Here is a 17617-nt window from a genome sequence, read left to right on the forward strand (position 1 = left end):
TCCCTGTTCCCTGTGTTTATTATTTTGTCTGCCCACTGTTTTCCATGTCACTATTGGTAGCCAAACACCTAGGACCCGAATCCCAAAGATAATTCAGAGGGGACTGCATTACACCAAATAGCCACAGAAACAAAGCAAAGGGAAGAGTCCTCTGGGAAACTGGGACAGCCTCCACATGGTGAGGATTAGCAGTGCAATTCAACTTGAACGTCTACCAATCTCAGAAGAGAAGGGAGCAGGATTCAGGGTCTTTTTTGCTTGCGGGCCTCCTGTTGACTCCAGGCCTATTCAGAGAACTGAGAGTGATTGTGAATCTGGGTGAAGGCAGTGTTTGTTTCCGCCAAGATTAGAAACATGGAATTCAGTGCCCTGTTGCCCAAAAGGGTCAAGACATGGTTGAATGCGACAAGGTTTTAGCTCTGGATTTATAAGGATGTTGGGGCCTGCTGTCACCTCCCTACCCTGGGACTCTGATGTTATCCCCAAAGAAAATGAAATAGAGCATGCTTATGTACTGAAACTAAAGTGAAAATAAATGTTCCTTCTATCCATGTGGTTTGAATGGTAGTTGGCATCTGGAACGCCCCACGAGCCTGGGCACAGTGAACTGTCCAGGGTGGACATGGAACCCAAGCCAAGCCTAGCAGAATCCTTCCCTGGGACTTCAGTGTAGACTTAAGGGAGGAGACTCTCTGGGAAGTTGTGAACAGAGGTGCTGGCAATGGCCTTGTCGGGGCTTGTGGAGAAAGCCAGCCCAAGAGAATGGGACCTATCAAGCTTAAGGAGTTTTTTTTTATACCTGGTGCCAAAGTAGCCTAAATCCTACTCATAAGCTATTCCACCAATATCTAGATTGGTGCCTAGATTGATGCACAGATGTTTCTTTTCTTCCCTTCCAGTTCTGGGTTTACTTCACCTGTAGATTATCCTTGTTCTGGGGGGGGCTCTTTCACAGTCTCTACCATTGGGAGCAGCTCTCTTGTCTGCCTTTCTGTCTGAATTTATTTTCACTGGCATCTGAGCAGATATTTCTGCTCTCATCTTGGATCAGTGATCCACCAGAGTACAACTGCAGGAATTATTCAGGTGTAGAACCACACATAATCACTACCAGTGCTCGGTGGAAGTAGTTATCGCTGTTAAATACCACCTCTGTCTTCTATGCCTTTCTTCTATGAATTCTATGAATTATATTCTATCTGATATTTGCATTACTCTGATTACTCATTGTTGATTTTCACCTGGTATATCTTTGTCAATTTTTATGTATTTTTTAAGATATGTATTTTGTATGCAGGACTATTTTTGTCTTTAATTTTACCCAATCTGCAAGTCTCTGTTTCTTAATTTTAACCATTCACATTTATTGTAATCACTTACATGCTTGGACTTTTCCTTGCCATCTTAATTTGTGTTTCTTATTTAGGTTATTGCCATGCTTTCTTGTCTGTTTCTTCTTTCCTTTCTGCACATGTGCACAGATCAGGTTTCCTTAATTCCATCTTTCCCCTCTAACATTTTGGAAGTTATAAATCCTATTTTTATTCATTTAGTCCTAACACTCAAATTTTTAACACAGAGTTTTAAACTGTCATGTTTCTGTGTCAAGCTATCAGCAATCACATCCTCCCCCAAAAGCAGACAGAAGCCTTAAGTCTCCATGTAGTTACCTCCAGTTTCTCAATCCACAATATCTCCAAAAAGATGTTGACATCATCTGGATCTAGCTCCATATTAATGTTAATTAATTTTATAGAAAATACTGATTCAGGTTTAAAAATAGCTGTCTCCCCTCCAAAGGTTATTTTTTTAATTGAAATATAATTCACATACCCTAAAAAAATTCACCCTTTTAAAAGTTTACAATGCAGCAGTGTTTAGTATATTCACAAAGTTGTACAACCATCACCACTGTCTAATTCCAGAACATCCAGAACATCATCCCCCAAAACCCCTGTATCCATTATTAACAATAGCTCTTACCAACTCTTCTACTTTGTGTCTTTCCTGGTTGTGTCTTCTTCCTGGTTCTTTTTCATTTTATCAGAGACCACTACCCAGTAAGTCTTTCAAACAGGATCATGAGTGGTAAGTTTCTGAACCCTTAAATATCCGAAAGTGTCTTCATTTTGCCCTTTGATAGTAGGGGCAAATGCCTTCATTTTCCCCTGCCAGTCAGCCCTGCCCTGCTGTTCCTGGTGAGTGCCTTAGCTGATCACTGTCTCACCATCCCGAGGCCTCCTTCCTGCTTCTCGTATTCCTTCTCACCTGAAGCTCTTGAACTGCTTCCTCTTTGCTGGGCATCCTCTTCTATATGCATTTTGAACGATGATGTGCTCCTTCAACTTAATCCCATCTGCCTTTCACCATTCAAATATTCCCCATAATTTCTGGTCCACGAAGGATGAGTGTCCTTTCCCATTTTCAAATGCTATTTCATGTATACATACATACCCCCCCCCCACACACACACACACATATCCATTCACTTGTTCCTAACACACATATTCTGCCATTTCTGGGCATTTAGGGTAGAAGGCTGAGATATGTGCTCATTCTCCCTTAATTGCCTTATCACTTAAGGACCTCGTTAAAATAGCAGAAAATAGGGGCGCCTGGGTGGCTCAGTCATTAAGCGTCTGCCTTTGGCTCAGGTCATGATCCCAGAGTCCTGGGATCAAGCCCCGCACTGGGCTCCCTGCTCGGTGGGAAGCCTGCTTCTCCCTCTCCTGCTCCCACTCCCCCTGCTTGTGTTCCTGCTCTCACTCTCTGTCAAATAAATAAATTAAATCTTAAAAAAAAAAAAATAGCAGAAAGTAGCTTCAAGTTTTGGTCAAGGTTTGTCATCTGCTATTCTACCAAGCACTCGGTACACACACAGACCCCCAGAGCAGTCAGGGGTCTTTCAGATCAGGTTTCCAAACCCCCACTTTGCAAGCGAGACAGTGGACACCTGGGAAAGTGCAATATCTTGGCCAAAGACTCGGAGCTATTTAGTGACGATGTCTGGACTAGTTTCCATTTTTCCTGTTCTCCCCCCTGCCGCCCCTGGATCCTTAGCACACACTCTCACTCCCCCTGCAGGGGAGGCCAGGCCTTTGCCTGGTAGCTGGTCACCCCTCTCCTGCCTCCAGTGTTGTCGTTGTCTGCAGAATTTGAAAGAAAAGAAAAACCTGAATATACTCCAAATCAGTCATTAACTCACATGGAAGAAAATAAGAAAAACAAACCAAGAAGATTTGTACTTTGGATGTCTTATGAAGATGTCCCCCCCCCCAAAAAAGGGCACCAAGTGGAAATTGCTGAGGGTGATGCTTATTACATCCTGTGTGACTAATAGACCATAGTCTATTGGTTTGGGGTTTGCCTTTTTCTTCTGTAGATATGTGTGGTTTTTTCCCTGTTTTTATTTGACTGTGTTCCTGCATACGGACAGCAGAGCTAATATGAAGAGTTTCAACTAAAGAAATTGTTAGAGGCTTTTATAAAGATAGTAGATTATTTAAGGTTATTAAGTAGATTATTTAAGATGTATATGGATCGGGGCGCCTGGGTGGCTCAGTCGTTAAGCGTCTGCCTTCGGCTCAGGTCATGATCTCAGGGTCCTGGGATCGAGTCCCACATCGGGCTCCTTGCTCAGTGGGAAGCCTGCTTCTCCCTCTCCCACTCCCCCTGCTTGTGTTCCCTCTCTTGCTGTGTCTCTTTCTGTCAAAATAAATAAATCTTTAAAAAAAAAAAAAAAAAGATGTATATGGATCACAGCTTTAAAATGTTGTAATCAGGAAGTATTAAGAGTAAACCAGACATGAACAGGAAACATTTTACAAAGTAATAGAAAGAGAATAATTTGTGAGCAGTTATACACATCACGTTTCTGTAAACTAACAATACATACCAACATGTGTAATTGTCTGACCGCCCTCTTTGGGTGACTACCCTCTCGAGCTTCCCACCAAAGGGGGAAGTGAGAGGCTTGGACCCTGCAGTCAGAGGTTTCCTGCTGGCCACCTGTTGGGAGGGGAGGGCTGACCTTAGGGGACATTGTCCCCAGTCTGGGATCTTCTCAGCTTTGTGTGTCCCAAAGAATTTTAATGTAGCCCCTCGTCCACAAGTGTGCGGGATCGGAGAGACTAAATCATTTCCAGTATCCACCCGCTGAGACCGGCAGATCAACCAGAATGATAGTTCATTGTTTTGCAGTGAGAAGTGTCAGAATCTACTGGACAGGAACAACCAAATTGACAGGCTGATGTGTCCCTCTGTGTGTGCCAAGGGAGGGGGCGTCTAAAGAGGTGGCCTAAAAGAAACCATTTTAATCTCACACAGAGGCCACCACGATCTCGGAGACCAGCATCCTGGCGCTGTGATAACTCAGGGCACCCACGCTCCATTCCCGACACAGAGCTCTTGGGAAAACTGGCATCCACCTGTTACATCCTACCCAGTAACATTTTCCAGGTGTCCCTGGGCTCGTCCTAACTGAATTGATGATAGAAAACACTCATAAACATCCCTTGATGTTCCTGTCCCCTTTCCAGCATGTGACACCCACCCTTCTCTGATTTTTCTCCAGTGTTCCATCGAGTGTGGGAGTGGGACGCAACAGAGGGAGGTGATTTGTGTTAGGAAGAACGCAGACACCTTTGAAGTGCTGGACCCCTATGAATGTTCCTTCCTGGAGAGACCCCCCAGCCAGCAAGCATGCCACCTCAAGCCTTGCGGGGCCAAATGGTTTAACACAGAATGGAGCATGGTAAGTCATGGTGCTCTTGACAGAGATTGCATTAGTACATCATTCTTCTTTCCTCCCAGAGACAGTCAGACCGCCTACTACGTGCCAGAATGACCTACTCTAGACTATCACTTTTGGGGCACCCCTGGAAGCAGCCTGCTTGGTGGGAGGAGCCGGAGGCTGGGACCATCTTGATCTCTAAACTGGAGAGGCCATAAAGCAGTGACTTTCAATCTCAGTGTGCATTAGAATCAACTGGGATCTTGTTTGAAAAGATGGATTCCGGGTCCACCCTAGCCGAGGAATTTGAATTTTGAACAAGCTCTTTAGGTGACTTGGATAAAGGTGTCCTTGGACTGCATTTTGAGAAATGTTGTTGCAGCAGATTAATGGCTGAAGGGGTTCAAGGATGCTCTTGAGGATACTACATGGTGCAGCGATCTCATTGTAAAACTCACTGAAGGAATTTCTGTCAGGCCTCAGGGACCTGTGTGTGTGTGTGTACTTTTTTCCTCATCCTGTAGACATTATGGATTTGTAGATTATGAGATTGATCCTGTTTTTCTCTTTGAATTGGCCGCTTGGAAACTCAGAACCAAAATTGTGGTCCATCTCTAAGAGAGAGTTTACCAGACCTCACAGAGTGGATTTTGTATGTTAATGTGCCCCAGCTTTTCTCTCTCTTTCCTACTTTTATCTTCTTTTTTGCTCCAGTCTTCTCACCTTTTTTTCCTTAAATCTTGTAAACCATTAAGTATTTCTTAAGACCTCTCAAATCCTTTCTGTGAGGAGGGAGGGTAGTGTGTAAATGAAGAGACAGAGAGAGAAAGAGTTAATACAGAAGTAGATAATTAAGGAACAAAATGGGAAAGGATGAAAATAGGGAAAAAAAAAATTTTTTTTTTCAAAAACCTTCCTAAGACAGAAAACTGCCTAAGGCATCATTGCTGGTGACCATGCCTTAGACACATGAGGGGTTGGCGGAGGTTCGTTCTGCCTTTTGTCACTGAAGATCATCAAGCAGAGCCTGTAGGGGAAGCCAGAGTAGAGGCCAGTCAGAATCATGCAAAGGTGATAAAAGGGATTTTGCTTATGAAATATATGTATGAAAGCTGAGAATTCTGTTTCCCAATAGTGTATGTCTACTCCAGTGATAACAGGCTTTAGGCACGGGTAAACCACACCTCAGAGGCAAATGGGAACAAAGCAGGTGTTGAGTTTGAAAGGTGTTTTGTCGACTTCTGGGAAATGGAATTCAACTGTTTTGATATTGGCCACGGCCTTTGAGAATGCAAGAACAGATCACTATGTTATTTTGCCCTTTGGTTTGGAAGGTCTAGAAGGGCCAAGTTCATCAGGGCCAAGTCAGAGGAGATGACCTCCCAAAACACCTGGCTGGAAACAACCCAGATGTGCCTCCACAGGCCAGTAGATAAACAAATAGCAATACATCCCAAACCACAGAAGAATACTCAGCAACAAGAACAAACGAGCCGACATGGTTGAACTTCAGATGCACTTTGCTAAGTGAAAGAAAGACCCCAAGAGCTACATATTGTATGATTCCTTTTATATATTCTGAAAAAGACACAACCACAGGGACAGAGACCGCATCAGTGATTGCCAGAGGATGGGGTGTGATGAGTCTTGCTACAGAAGGGCAGGGCAAGAGGATCTGCTGTGTTTGATGAAACTCTTGGATCTTATTTGCAGCAGGAAATACACGACTCTATGAATTTGTCAAAACTTACAGAACTGTGCGCCACCACAAAAAGTGACTTTTTCTGTATGTAAATTCAAAACAAGTAAACTGAAACAAATATGAAATAAATGGTTATGATAACAGCAAAGACAGTGAAGGAAGAGAGATATTGTTGAATATGCCTTGTTTTATAAATTTGAGTAAACTGATATTTAGACAATCCTAAAACAAAATTAGATTTGAAAAAAGGAATCCCCAAAAATGGAAAATATAATGAAACAAATTAACCTAAATATGTATCCAGTTGGCAGCATCAGCACTATTGCAGGTGGCTTTAAAACAGTAATTTGGGGCACCTGGCTGGCTCAGTCAGTTAGGCATCCGACTCTTGATCTCAGTTCAGGTCTTAGTCTCAGGGTCGTGAGTTCAATCCCCATGCTGGGCTCCACACCCAGTGGAAAACAAACAAAAAAACAAACAAAAACAGTAATTTCACTGTCTATCCTTGAGGACCAAGAGAATTAGAAAATGTTGACACTGTTTGCAATGATCGTATTTTTAGTGAGAGTGTTGTACCATAATCTGAGATAGTTGAGTGGATAGTGAGTGCTAAAGTGAACAAGTAATTTACCTTATGATAATATGTATGATACTGTATGTGACAATACGGTAGTAGCTTTCTGTCTTTCCCAGGATCCTTGGGAAACAGGATTCTCAACTCAGGAGAATGAAGATACACGTGAGATGGAAGAGGTTTAAGTGAAAATCCTGTTTTCCTGAATTTGAATCAGAAACATCAGTATGAACTCACAAAATATCTTTAAAAAAAGTTCTTTCCCAGTTTTACCCATTTACCCATTGAAAGAGCCTAGAAACAATGGCCAACCCAGTAGCAAAAGGCGTGCCTATCAGCCAAAGTGTGGTTTCAGAATACCACTCTCCACCAAAAGCTACCAGGAATTCTTAGAGAACAGCTGATTCCAGGTTTGGGACTGTATATGTACAAATTAGATTAGAATATCTTTTTATCCCAGGTGGCAAGGAAGTTCTCAAAGACAATTGAGTTCATGCCCGAAGGACTCAAGAACCAAGTTTTGAGGGCTCAGACTAGCCACTGAGGAGACATCAGTGAACATCAGTAAAGATATTAATTGCCATAGATTGAATGAAATACATCATATGTATTTAAACCCATCCATTTATAATAAGTGTATAATAATAAAAAAAAAAACCTAATTGGAGGATCCACCATTAGGGAAACCATCTCATTATTCTGAAGACTGATAAATAAAGGAAAGTAATCAAGCATTTACCCTGTCTTTCCTAAACAAGCTGTACCACAGCTTGGTCTGGGTGTACCAAAGAGCAAATCTAGGTTAGGGATGGGGCAGGGATTATTTTCGTTTCCTAGCTAATAAAAGAAGAAGAGATGATAGAGTTTTACCACCGTTCTTCAACCACAGTGGATTAATAGATCTGGACATGGCACATCCGTGGCTGCTGACATCCCCAGACAGAGACAACCACACACATCCAATGAAGCAGTCTCACCACAAAAACAAACAAACCTGCACCTGTTAGGGCCTCTTCTATACCCAACTTCCAATTTACAGGAAATGCAGAGGACAGAGAAAGATGTTAAACTGTACGATGCAGATGCAGTCCGCAAAATCCTGACTATGGGAAACTCTACAGGACAAATGACTCCTTTCCTCTAGATAATAAAGTACAATGGGGAGAAAAGGCAATGGGGGTGAACCTGTGGATTAAAAAGAGTCCTAGGAGCGCCTGGGTGGCTCAGTCAGTTAAGTGGCTGCCTTCGGCTCTGGTTGTGATCCCAGGGTCCTGGGATCGAGCCCCACGTCGGGCTCCTTGCTCAGCGGGAAGCCTGCTTCTCCCTCTGCCTGCCACTTTCCCTGGTTGTGCTCTCTCTCTCTCTGTGTCAAATAAATAAATAAAATATTAAAAAAAAAAAAAAAAAAGAGTCCTAAAAGGCCTGTCGGTCAACTGCAATGTGCAGGCCTGTTGTGGATCCTGATTCAAAAAAGAAAAAAAAAAGGTATTAAAAACTTGAGATTCACAAGAGAAGTGGAAATGGGAACTCTGAATATATTTTTGAAGATAAGGACATGTTGTTAATTTCTAGGTGTAATAATACAACTGTGGTAACTTTTTAAGAGTTTTGTCTTTTAGAGCTACAAACTGAAATATTATAGAAGAACTGATGTGATGTCTAGATTTGCCTCGAAATAGAAGTGGAGTAGACATGGGTGGGGTACGGACGGGACACGGTTGGCCGTGAGCTGATGGTTGTTGATGCTGGTTGATGCATGGGAGTTTGTTTTAGTATTTAGTCTCCTTTCGAAGATGTTTGAAATTTTCCAGTATCTGCCCTTCCAGTGTGCTGAGCTAATGGACGGCCAAAAACCTACCCCTCTCTTTTTGTCACCATGCAGTGTTCCAAGAGCTGCCAGGGCGGCTTCCGGGTCCGCGAAGTGCGCTGCCTGTCAGATGACATGACCCTAAGCAATCTCTGTGACCCTCAGTTGAAACCAGAAGAGAAAGAATCTTGTAACCCTCAGGACTGTGTCCCTGAAGTTGGTAAGTAGGGATTCCTATCTCGGAGAGAAAACAAACCCTTCTTAAACCCCAGCAAGTTCCCTGGTATGAAAATGCCAAGCCCATCCTTGTCTCTCCGTGACCTTGTGCACAGTCGTGGGGCTCAGGGGGTCAAAACACTTTCAGTATGATAAGTTTCATAGTTTAAGATGACTGTCCATAGCTTGGGTGGTGATCCAAGCCACCCTCCAAACTTAAATGCAAATTGACTAAAATGGTAATGATTTCAGAGATTTGGTTCCATTATCTTTAAGGTCGAAGGAGTGAGATTTCAACTTTTAATTGTAGGTGCAAAACAGTGGAAGGAAGAAAATTAATAAGAAAGGTCTAAACCTATTTAGAAAAAAGCGGTTAATAATTAAAAATAAGAAAACCTTGATATAGAACATAATAAGAAATGTGAATGGATAGAGAGACTAACTATTCCTGAATGGGAACACTCAGTACTGTAAAGAGGGGTCGCCTGGCTGGCTCAGTCTGTGGAGCATGAGATTCTTGATCTTGAGGTCATGATTTCAAGCCCCACTTTGGGTGTAGAGATTACTTAAAAAATAAAATCTTTTTAAAAAAATCTGTAAAGAGGTTAAAAGAAGGTTCATGAGGTTCAACATATAATATCCTCAAGTATATTGCCTTATATACTTGAACACATTATAAAACACAGAAATTAAAACTATATGCTGAGTCAGGAAGAGACAGGGTTATGGGTGTTATAATACAGAATTCCGATACGAGGGAAGTGAAGTATGATAAAGGCCTAATTTTTTTTTTTTTTTAAAGATTTTATTTATTTATTTGACAGAGACATAGCGAGAGAGGGAACACAAGCAGGGGGAGTAGGAGAGGGAGAAGCAGGTTTCCCCATGGAGCAGGGAGCCCGATGTGGGGCTCGATCCCAGGGTCCTGGGATCATGACCTGAGCCGAAGGCAGACGCTTAACGACTGAGCCACCCAGGCGCCCCAAGGCCTAAGTTTTTTTAAGACTTTATTTATTTGAGAGAGAGCGAGAGCAAGAGAGAGCACATGAGCAGGCAGGAGTGGAAGAGGGAGAGAGAAGCAGGCTCCCCGCTGAGCAGGGAGCCCGATGCTGGGCTCAATCCCAGGACCCTGGGATCATGACCTGAGCTGAAGGCAGACGCTTAACTGACTGAGCCACCTAGGCACCCAATAAAGACCTAATGTTAAGGAAGTGGGGAGAGGAGAGACTTCCATTGCATTCAGATAATCAAAGATCCATTTGAAAAAAACAAAGCAAAACATTTTAAATCTTGCTTTATGCCATATATACATAAATGCCTAAAGGACTAAAGACCTTTGCATAGAAAACACAATGTAAAAATACCAGAAAAGACAGATATTCTTGGGGTTGGTTAAGCCTTCATAAGCTAGACGCAAAACTCAGAGGCCTTATTGCTGAATGTAAAAACATAACATAATAAATTAAAAACTTTTCTCCTGTTAAGGACATTGTAATAGTCAAGGTTCTCTAGAGAGCCAGAACCAATAGGATAGATGGGTGGATGGATGAGTAGATAGATAGATAGATGATAGATAGATAGATAGATAGATAGATGATAGATAATAGATAGATGATGATAGATGATAGATAGATGATAGATAGATAGATAGATAGATAGATAGATAGATAGATAGATGATAGAAAAAAATTCATTATGACGAACTGGTTCACGTGAACGTAGAAGCGGAGAAGTCCCACAACCTACCAGTCACAAGCTGGAGACTCAAGAAAGCTGCCGGTGTAATTCAATCTGAGTCTTGAAGGCCTGAGAACCAGGGGAGCTGATGGTATAAATTCTGGCCCAAAGGCAGGAGAAGATGATATGAAATGTCCAGCTCAAGCAGTGAGGCAGGAAAGGGACAAATTCCTCCTTCCTCTGTTTGATGTTCTATTCAGGCCCTCAGTGAGTGAGTCCCATCTCCACTGGGGAGGGCCACCTGCTTTACTGGGCCCATCAATTAAAATGCTGACCCCATCCAGAAACACCCTCCCAGACACACCCAGAAATCATGTTTCATTGGGGCTCCCCATCACCCGTACATTTGACACATAAAATTAGCCATCACAGACATCATAACCCAAGTTGGAAGAGAAGAAGAAAGGAAAAGAGAGGGAGAATGAGCAACGATTGTGAGAAAAATGTGAAACATACCTTATTGGAATGTGATACAACCGATATAAGAAGAAAATGTCCAGCCGGGAGCCAGGAGGAAGAAATAGTGAGAGAAGTAGTACAGGCTCCTGCTTGTAACTGAGTGTAATCTTTTTAGAGAACTTTGGCAATATCGCTCAATATATAAAGTATTTGATATCTTTGACTCCACTTCTAGAAATGTATACTAAAGATAGGCTCCTGGGTGGCTCAGTCGTTAAGCATCTGCCTTCAGCTCGGGTCGTGATCCCAGGGTCCTGGGATCGAGCCCCGCATCGGGCTCCCTGCTTGGCGGGAAGCCTGCTTCTCCCTCTCCCACTCCCCCTGCTTGTGTTTCCTCTCTCGCAGTCTCTCTCCCTGTGTCAAATAAATTAAAAAAATGATATAGACTCTCAAAATTGTACAGATATACATATACACGAAGAATAAGGCTCAGTAAATTGTATAGAATTAATAAATGAAGGAATTGTAGAATTTCTTGTAACTCATAAAAATTAGAAGCAATTATATTTCTACCAGTAGAAGGAAATGGTTAATTATGTTACTGTACACAGGATAGAATTGACATCTTCAAAAGAATGTGGTAAAGCTGTATGTTATGATACATAAATGTATTCAATATATTTGTAATATCAAAAAGCAAGCAGCTAAAATTATGTCAGTTATTTTCCAAGTTAATCTATAAATTCAAGCAATGTTAATCAAAATCTAGACAGGGCTTTTCATAGAAAATCAGACAGACTGTGTCTAAAGTTTACAGCAGAGACCCAATAATAGCCAAGGTAATTTTGGAGGAGGGATGTTGGGAACAATGTTGGGAAATGTATCTTACCATGTATGAGGACATACTGCACAAGGATAGACAAACAAATGGAACAGAATAGAGTGCCCAAAAATAAATCTGAGCATGTTATGGTGCATGATACATGGTCAAGGTTAACAGTATGAATCTGGGGAGGAAACATGAACATTCAGTGCATGGTGATGAGACGATTGTTTATCCATATAGGAAAAAAACAAACTGAATTCCTACTTGTCACCACACACATACACATCAATTCCAGGTGAATTATAAATGTGAGGAGAAATTTTTTTAACTCTTAGAAGAGAATATGGGGAAATATATATATTAGTGTAGGGAAGGATTTTGTAAATGAGAAACACAAATACCAAACCACAAATGAAAATATTATAACATCTGTTAGATTAAAAATACAATCTTTTTAATAAATAACACTGCAGCAAAGTGATGAGAAAAGCCACAGGCGTGGAGAAGATATTTGCAACACATCTAATGAATAAAGGATCAGGATCCATTGTATGTCAAGAATTTCCATGAATCATTTGTTTTAAGTTAACTAAATTAGCAAGTGGTCAAAAGATAGGAAAAGCAATTCATAGAAAAGGAAACTCAAATGGCAAATAAACATATGATGATCTGTTCAACCTCCTTTGGGGGTAAGGTCACATCCACCAGATCAGCAAAAAAATAAAACACGCAGCATAAGCAAAAGAAAGCAAAAGCATTCTGTACAACTGACAAAAGTATAAGTTGTTGCCCCCACTTGGGAGAGCAATCTGATGAGAGCCAGTAGATTTGCACATACTTTATGACCCAGCAAGACCCAGAGAGAGCATGTGTAACAGCTGTTTAAAGGGGCAAAGTTTGCAGTCGTAAAAAATTGAAAACCGTCAGTAGAAAATGGATCAATAGGTTGTAGAATGTACGATGGAACACTATTCAGTAATGAAAATGAACTCCCTCGAGCATTCGTTAAACATGAACGAATCACACAAAGTCAACGTTGAGCAAGTTGCCAAGGAAATATACAATCTGCATCATTTCTCTTTTTTTTTTTTTTTTTGAAGTTGAAATGCCACATAGTGATTAGGGTACCAGCATTTACAGTTCAAGTATAAAGACAGGATTGGGGATACTAAACACCACGTGTGGGGCTTGATTCCTCAGGAGTGAGGAGAAAGGGGGAGGTGGTCACGGAGTGAACTCTGGGAATTGTGTCTATGTCGGTGAGCAGCGAGACCACAGTCCATTGAATTATATTCTCTATACCTAACTCTGTTACCATGTTTAAAAGAAAAGAAGAAGAATGGAAGCTCTTGGCCCACCCTACACCTCCCGTAGGTATTAAAGCAGGACCAGGATGGAAAGCCATGTCTCGCGCCCTTTCTCCTCCCACTGGTCCCGGCTGGCTCTGTGCTCAGAGAGTCTTTTCTGTTCTCTGTTGCTGCAGATGAAAACTGCAAGGACAGGTACTACAACTGCAACGTGGTGGTGCAGGCGCGACTCTGCGTCTACAATTACTACAAGACCGCCTGCTGCGCGTCCTGCACTCGCGGGGCCAGCAGGCACGCGGGCTTCCTGGGCAGCAGATAACACCCCCGCGCCACAGCAGGAGGGCAGGTCCGGGAGGCGGGGAGCAGGGGGGCTGGCCGGCCGCTGCTCCACCGGGGGCTCCCCCTCCCCCCCCCCCCGTGCTGCCAGCCGGCGTAGTCACCACCCCCACCTTCGGGAAAGCGTCCCCGTGGTGCCCCGGAGCCAAGCCACGTTGTCCTTTAGCATCGCCATAAGCCTCCTTGGGAGCCCTGGCGCCTGGTGAGGTGCTCTCTGAAAGCCAAGCGGGGGGGGGGGGGGGGGGTGCTCGTAGCTCTCCGTCAGCTCCCGTGCTAGCACTTTCTAAGTCAGCAAGTCGGGCCCTCATGCGGCGCTGCCTTGTCCATGGTGCTTCTGGCCTTTTCAATATCGGGGTCCCTGGGAGAGTGGGAAGAGGTGGCTCCCACCCCAGAGCCCCACTAAGCCTTGCTGAGACACCTGCTTCCCACTGTTGCCTCAGCCGGTGGTGCCTATTTGCATACACTCAAAGACATGAGGCTTTTTCCTGCCTCGTGACACAAATATCTCCTGTCAAAGAGTGCTTGATTATTTCGCAGGTGTATTCACAGATACTAGATCAGTAGCGGCGCACAAAGTCCCGGAATGGGAGCCAGGGACTGAATCCTTATCCCCATTTTACTGACAAGGCAACCGAGACTCAACTTAAGGAATTGACCTGCCGGGTATATTCACCTGTTGGGTGGCAGGGTTGAGTCCGACCACACAGCTCGCCCGCCTAGAAGCCTTAGGTCTACAAGATGCAGCTTCATTTCAGACCAAGCGACTGAGAAATTTCCCACTCAGCAATCAAAGCCCAGCTCTAGAAGTCTTTCCTCTGGCCAGAGGTCAAGACAGCATCCGCGGCACTCAGTTGTTTCCCACGTCTCTTTCTGTTTATCTCTTCCCCGACAAGGTCCCAGATCCTGGTTACAGGACTCTGTGCAGGTTTTGTTAAACCCCATCCTTAATGGAATTGCCCCTGACACAAGGAAGCCACTGGGGTAGCAAGGTGATGCCTGAAATTCTGATTCCGTTCCCCAGGGGATATGTGCCCCCCAGGGAACTGCACACCAGGGGCTCTCCAGCCATGGTGCCTCTCGAGTCTGTGCCCTGGGCTCTCCCACGTCCGCAGCCACCTACCCTGGGCTGGTCGCCACACCTCACCCGGTGGAATGTCTAACCAACCGGTCTCAGCATAAAACCTGTGTTTATATTAGAAAGAGTCTTCCTTTGGTTTTTCCAGTATGATTTATGGATTTCTGTTTGTGATTTCTCATCCCTCCCTCCCACTACAACTTACAACCTCTATCCCACCATCCCAGACTCGAGCACTAAGATCTGCATTCATGCCACTAGCCAGGGAGAGAGGGAGAGGGGCCATGGGCTCCTTCAGTGACAGCCACAGCGGCTGGGTCGTCCCCAGTGCCCTTCACCTAACTCTGCATTTCCAGAGGCCTCAGGCTGCAAGGGGGATGCAGTGTGTATTGAAAGGTAAACGATCTGAAAAGTCAATTAAAATGAAAGAATATGTGTGTGTGTGTGTACACGCACACACATATATATACATACAGTTGACCGCTGAACAATGTGGGGGTTCAGGGTGCCAACCACCCCCTGCAGAGTTGAAAATCCATGTATAACTTTTGACTCCCCAAAAAGGTCCTAACAGCCTGCTATTGACTGGAAGCCTTACCAAGGACATAATCAATCAACACATATTTTTATATATCATATGCATTATACAGTGTATTCTTACAATAAAGTAAGCTAGAGAAAAGAGAATGTCATTAAGAAAATCACAAGGAAAAGAAAATACATTTACAGTGCTGTAGGGTATTTATCAGAAAAAAATATCTCTGTATAAGTGGACCCATGCAGTTCAAACCCATGTCGTTCAAGGGTTTTATATATATATATAAATTTTATATATATATATATATTCTTTCACCAATTAAGAAAAATATCAGGCTAAGCAAATTGTAAGTTTATAGAAAATCTGTCGTATATAGTACCATGGTCCTGGGTCTCTTTTTCTTTTAAAGCAAGCCTGGATTCTTAGTAATAGAGTTTCTTCCATGAGCCCTTTAACCCAAAAATTTGCTAATTTGATGATCACTTGAAGCTTTTGGAAGGAGTAGCTCCAGCCCGATCTGACACACTGTGTTCGGTCCTCGCTACCCTTGGGCTTTCAGAAATTCTATCTGGCCTTTCCATGGGTGTTCTTGAAGCCGGAGAGCTAGGTTCTTGTCTCACGGAGTCGAAGAATGAATCTCTCAGACAAAGGGGAGTGAGTAAAGCGATAGAGTTCTATTAAGCAAGGATACAGAAAAAGCTCTCAGGAGTGAGAGGGGTCCCGCCAGGGTTGTCAACGTGGGCCTCCACTGACGGTCTTTTATTTAAAACTGACCAGGGAGCTTGTGGCCGTATCATTCTTGAGACGTCTTGGTTTGCGTAAGGACTTAGTGATAACATCTTTAATGGCTTACTTCTTGTTTAGGATCTGGTTATTCTTCATTGGTCACAGGTGACTGTCATAAAAAAAGAGCCCCCACCCCCACCCCGGACACCCAGGGCAGGGTGGTCTGGTGTGTTCCCTTATCTCTGGTTTCCTTACACCTCCGCATTTTGGGGATTTCTGTGAGCCTGATCCCGTAGCCCCCTACCTATCTCTCCCTACCTAGCCCCTCCTGTCCCTTACTCGTTCTTCTCTTCTTGGAGAGCCCAGCCACCGTTCTGCAAAAGTACAACCATCTCTCCTTCTTCGTACACAGGGTCACTTGTGCAATATGGAAGCTGGCAGAGACCCGCATTCCCATGCCCACCAAGCAAAAAAAAAGACCAGAGAAGCCAAACGGCTGGTTTCTGCCCTGTGCCCTCTCCCTCTCACTACCTACTTTTGCTTTTTGTCACAATAGAAGCGTTGCCACATTTGAAGGATTCCTTGGAGGAAGCTTTCTTTACATGCTAGAGGGGGGAAGAAGATCAGTGGGTGGGAGAGCAGAGAAAGACAAATTTCAGCTCACATTGAGGGAAAACCTTCAAGCCATCCAGCCTGCCCAATAGAGGTCTGGGCCACCCTTCATGGGTGACGCTCTGTCCTAAAGGGGGTTTCTTCATCAAGCAGGAGGTGAACATCCTAGGTCCTTCCAACTCGGGATTCGCATGACTGGGCTGGCTCAATACTGGCTTGGCCTCTTTGACATCTCTTTGGTGTCCTGTGGCCCCCAAATATTACCTAACAGTTGTTTAAAAAGGACAGGGATCTTCCCATGAGAATGGCCATCCTGCCAATGGCAGAACTGAATCAGAGCAAAAGGGTTAGTGCCACGTCTTTAGCGGGGAAAAGTACCCAAACTAAGGGTCTTTTTCCTCTTCCAACAAATAGTTGAGCTGTTCTTGGAATACATTCATCTCTGGAAAGGTCATAAATTACGAGGACAGGTGTTTTAATGACTTATTTGTCTTCAAAATCCAGTTTTTGCTAATTTCCTGGTTTCTTACATCAACATCTAAATGCCTTTGTCCTTCACACAACACTTCTGGGAAGGTCCCTCAGTGTTTCCAGTGGTAAAGTTCCTGGAGAGGGTTGGAGGAAAGCTCACCTTCTGACAACTCTCTCCACAGGGATGCCTCTTTCTCCCTTCCTTGGCACCCCCTTATCTTACCCTTTCCTTGTCATGATCTGCCACCTCCTTCTCAACCCCCCTCCATGTTCCCTTAACAGGCCACTTGCAGAGTTGAAAGTTACATTTTAATGCTGTTTTTCTTTCTTCTGTGTCCTGGATTGCCTCATTGCCTGCTCTGGATTTTAAAATTAGATGAATTGAAGGAGTTACCTGTTTTTTCACAAAAGTCAACAAAGCTCCAAACAGAAAGAGTTGGCTGTTCTACTTTCGCTTATTGGAAAAGGAAAGTGTGCCCCTTGCAGCCCAGGCGAAGGTCATTCAGTGCGCTCCAGCCTCCCACCCTCACTGGGACTCGCATTTTCCCCCAGAGGAAAG

At 43.6% G+C, this 17617-nt stretch overlaps 1 protein-coding gene across 1 annotated transcript in view; it reads left to right on the forward strand.

The window, feature by feature from the left end:
- LOC116640673 (thrombospondin type-1 domain-containing protein 4-like) overlaps nucleotides 1-13780 on the forward strand; it is a 197133-nt gene extending 183353 nt beyond the window's left edge. The window contains exons 10-12 of the mRNA XM_032417818.1: nucleotides 4574-4753; nucleotides 8891-9035; nucleotides 13477-13780. Coding sequence (XP_032273709.1) covers nucleotides 4574-4753; nucleotides 8891-9035; nucleotides 13477-13619 — 468 coding nt within the window. The 3' untranslated portion in view covers nucleotides 13620-13780. The remainder of the gene's footprint in view (nucleotides 1-4573; nucleotides 4754-8890; nucleotides 9036-13476) is intronic.
- The last annotated feature ends 3837 nt before the right edge of the window (nucleotides 13781-17617 follow it).

Source organism: Phoca vitulina, unplaced genomic scaffold (genome assembly GCF_004348235.1).
Source record: "Phoca vitulina isolate PV1807 unplaced genomic scaffold, GSC_HSeal_1.0 scaffold20, whole genome shotgun sequence".
NCBI lineage: Eukaryota > Metazoa > Chordata > Mammalia > Carnivora > Phocidae > Phoca > Phoca vitulina.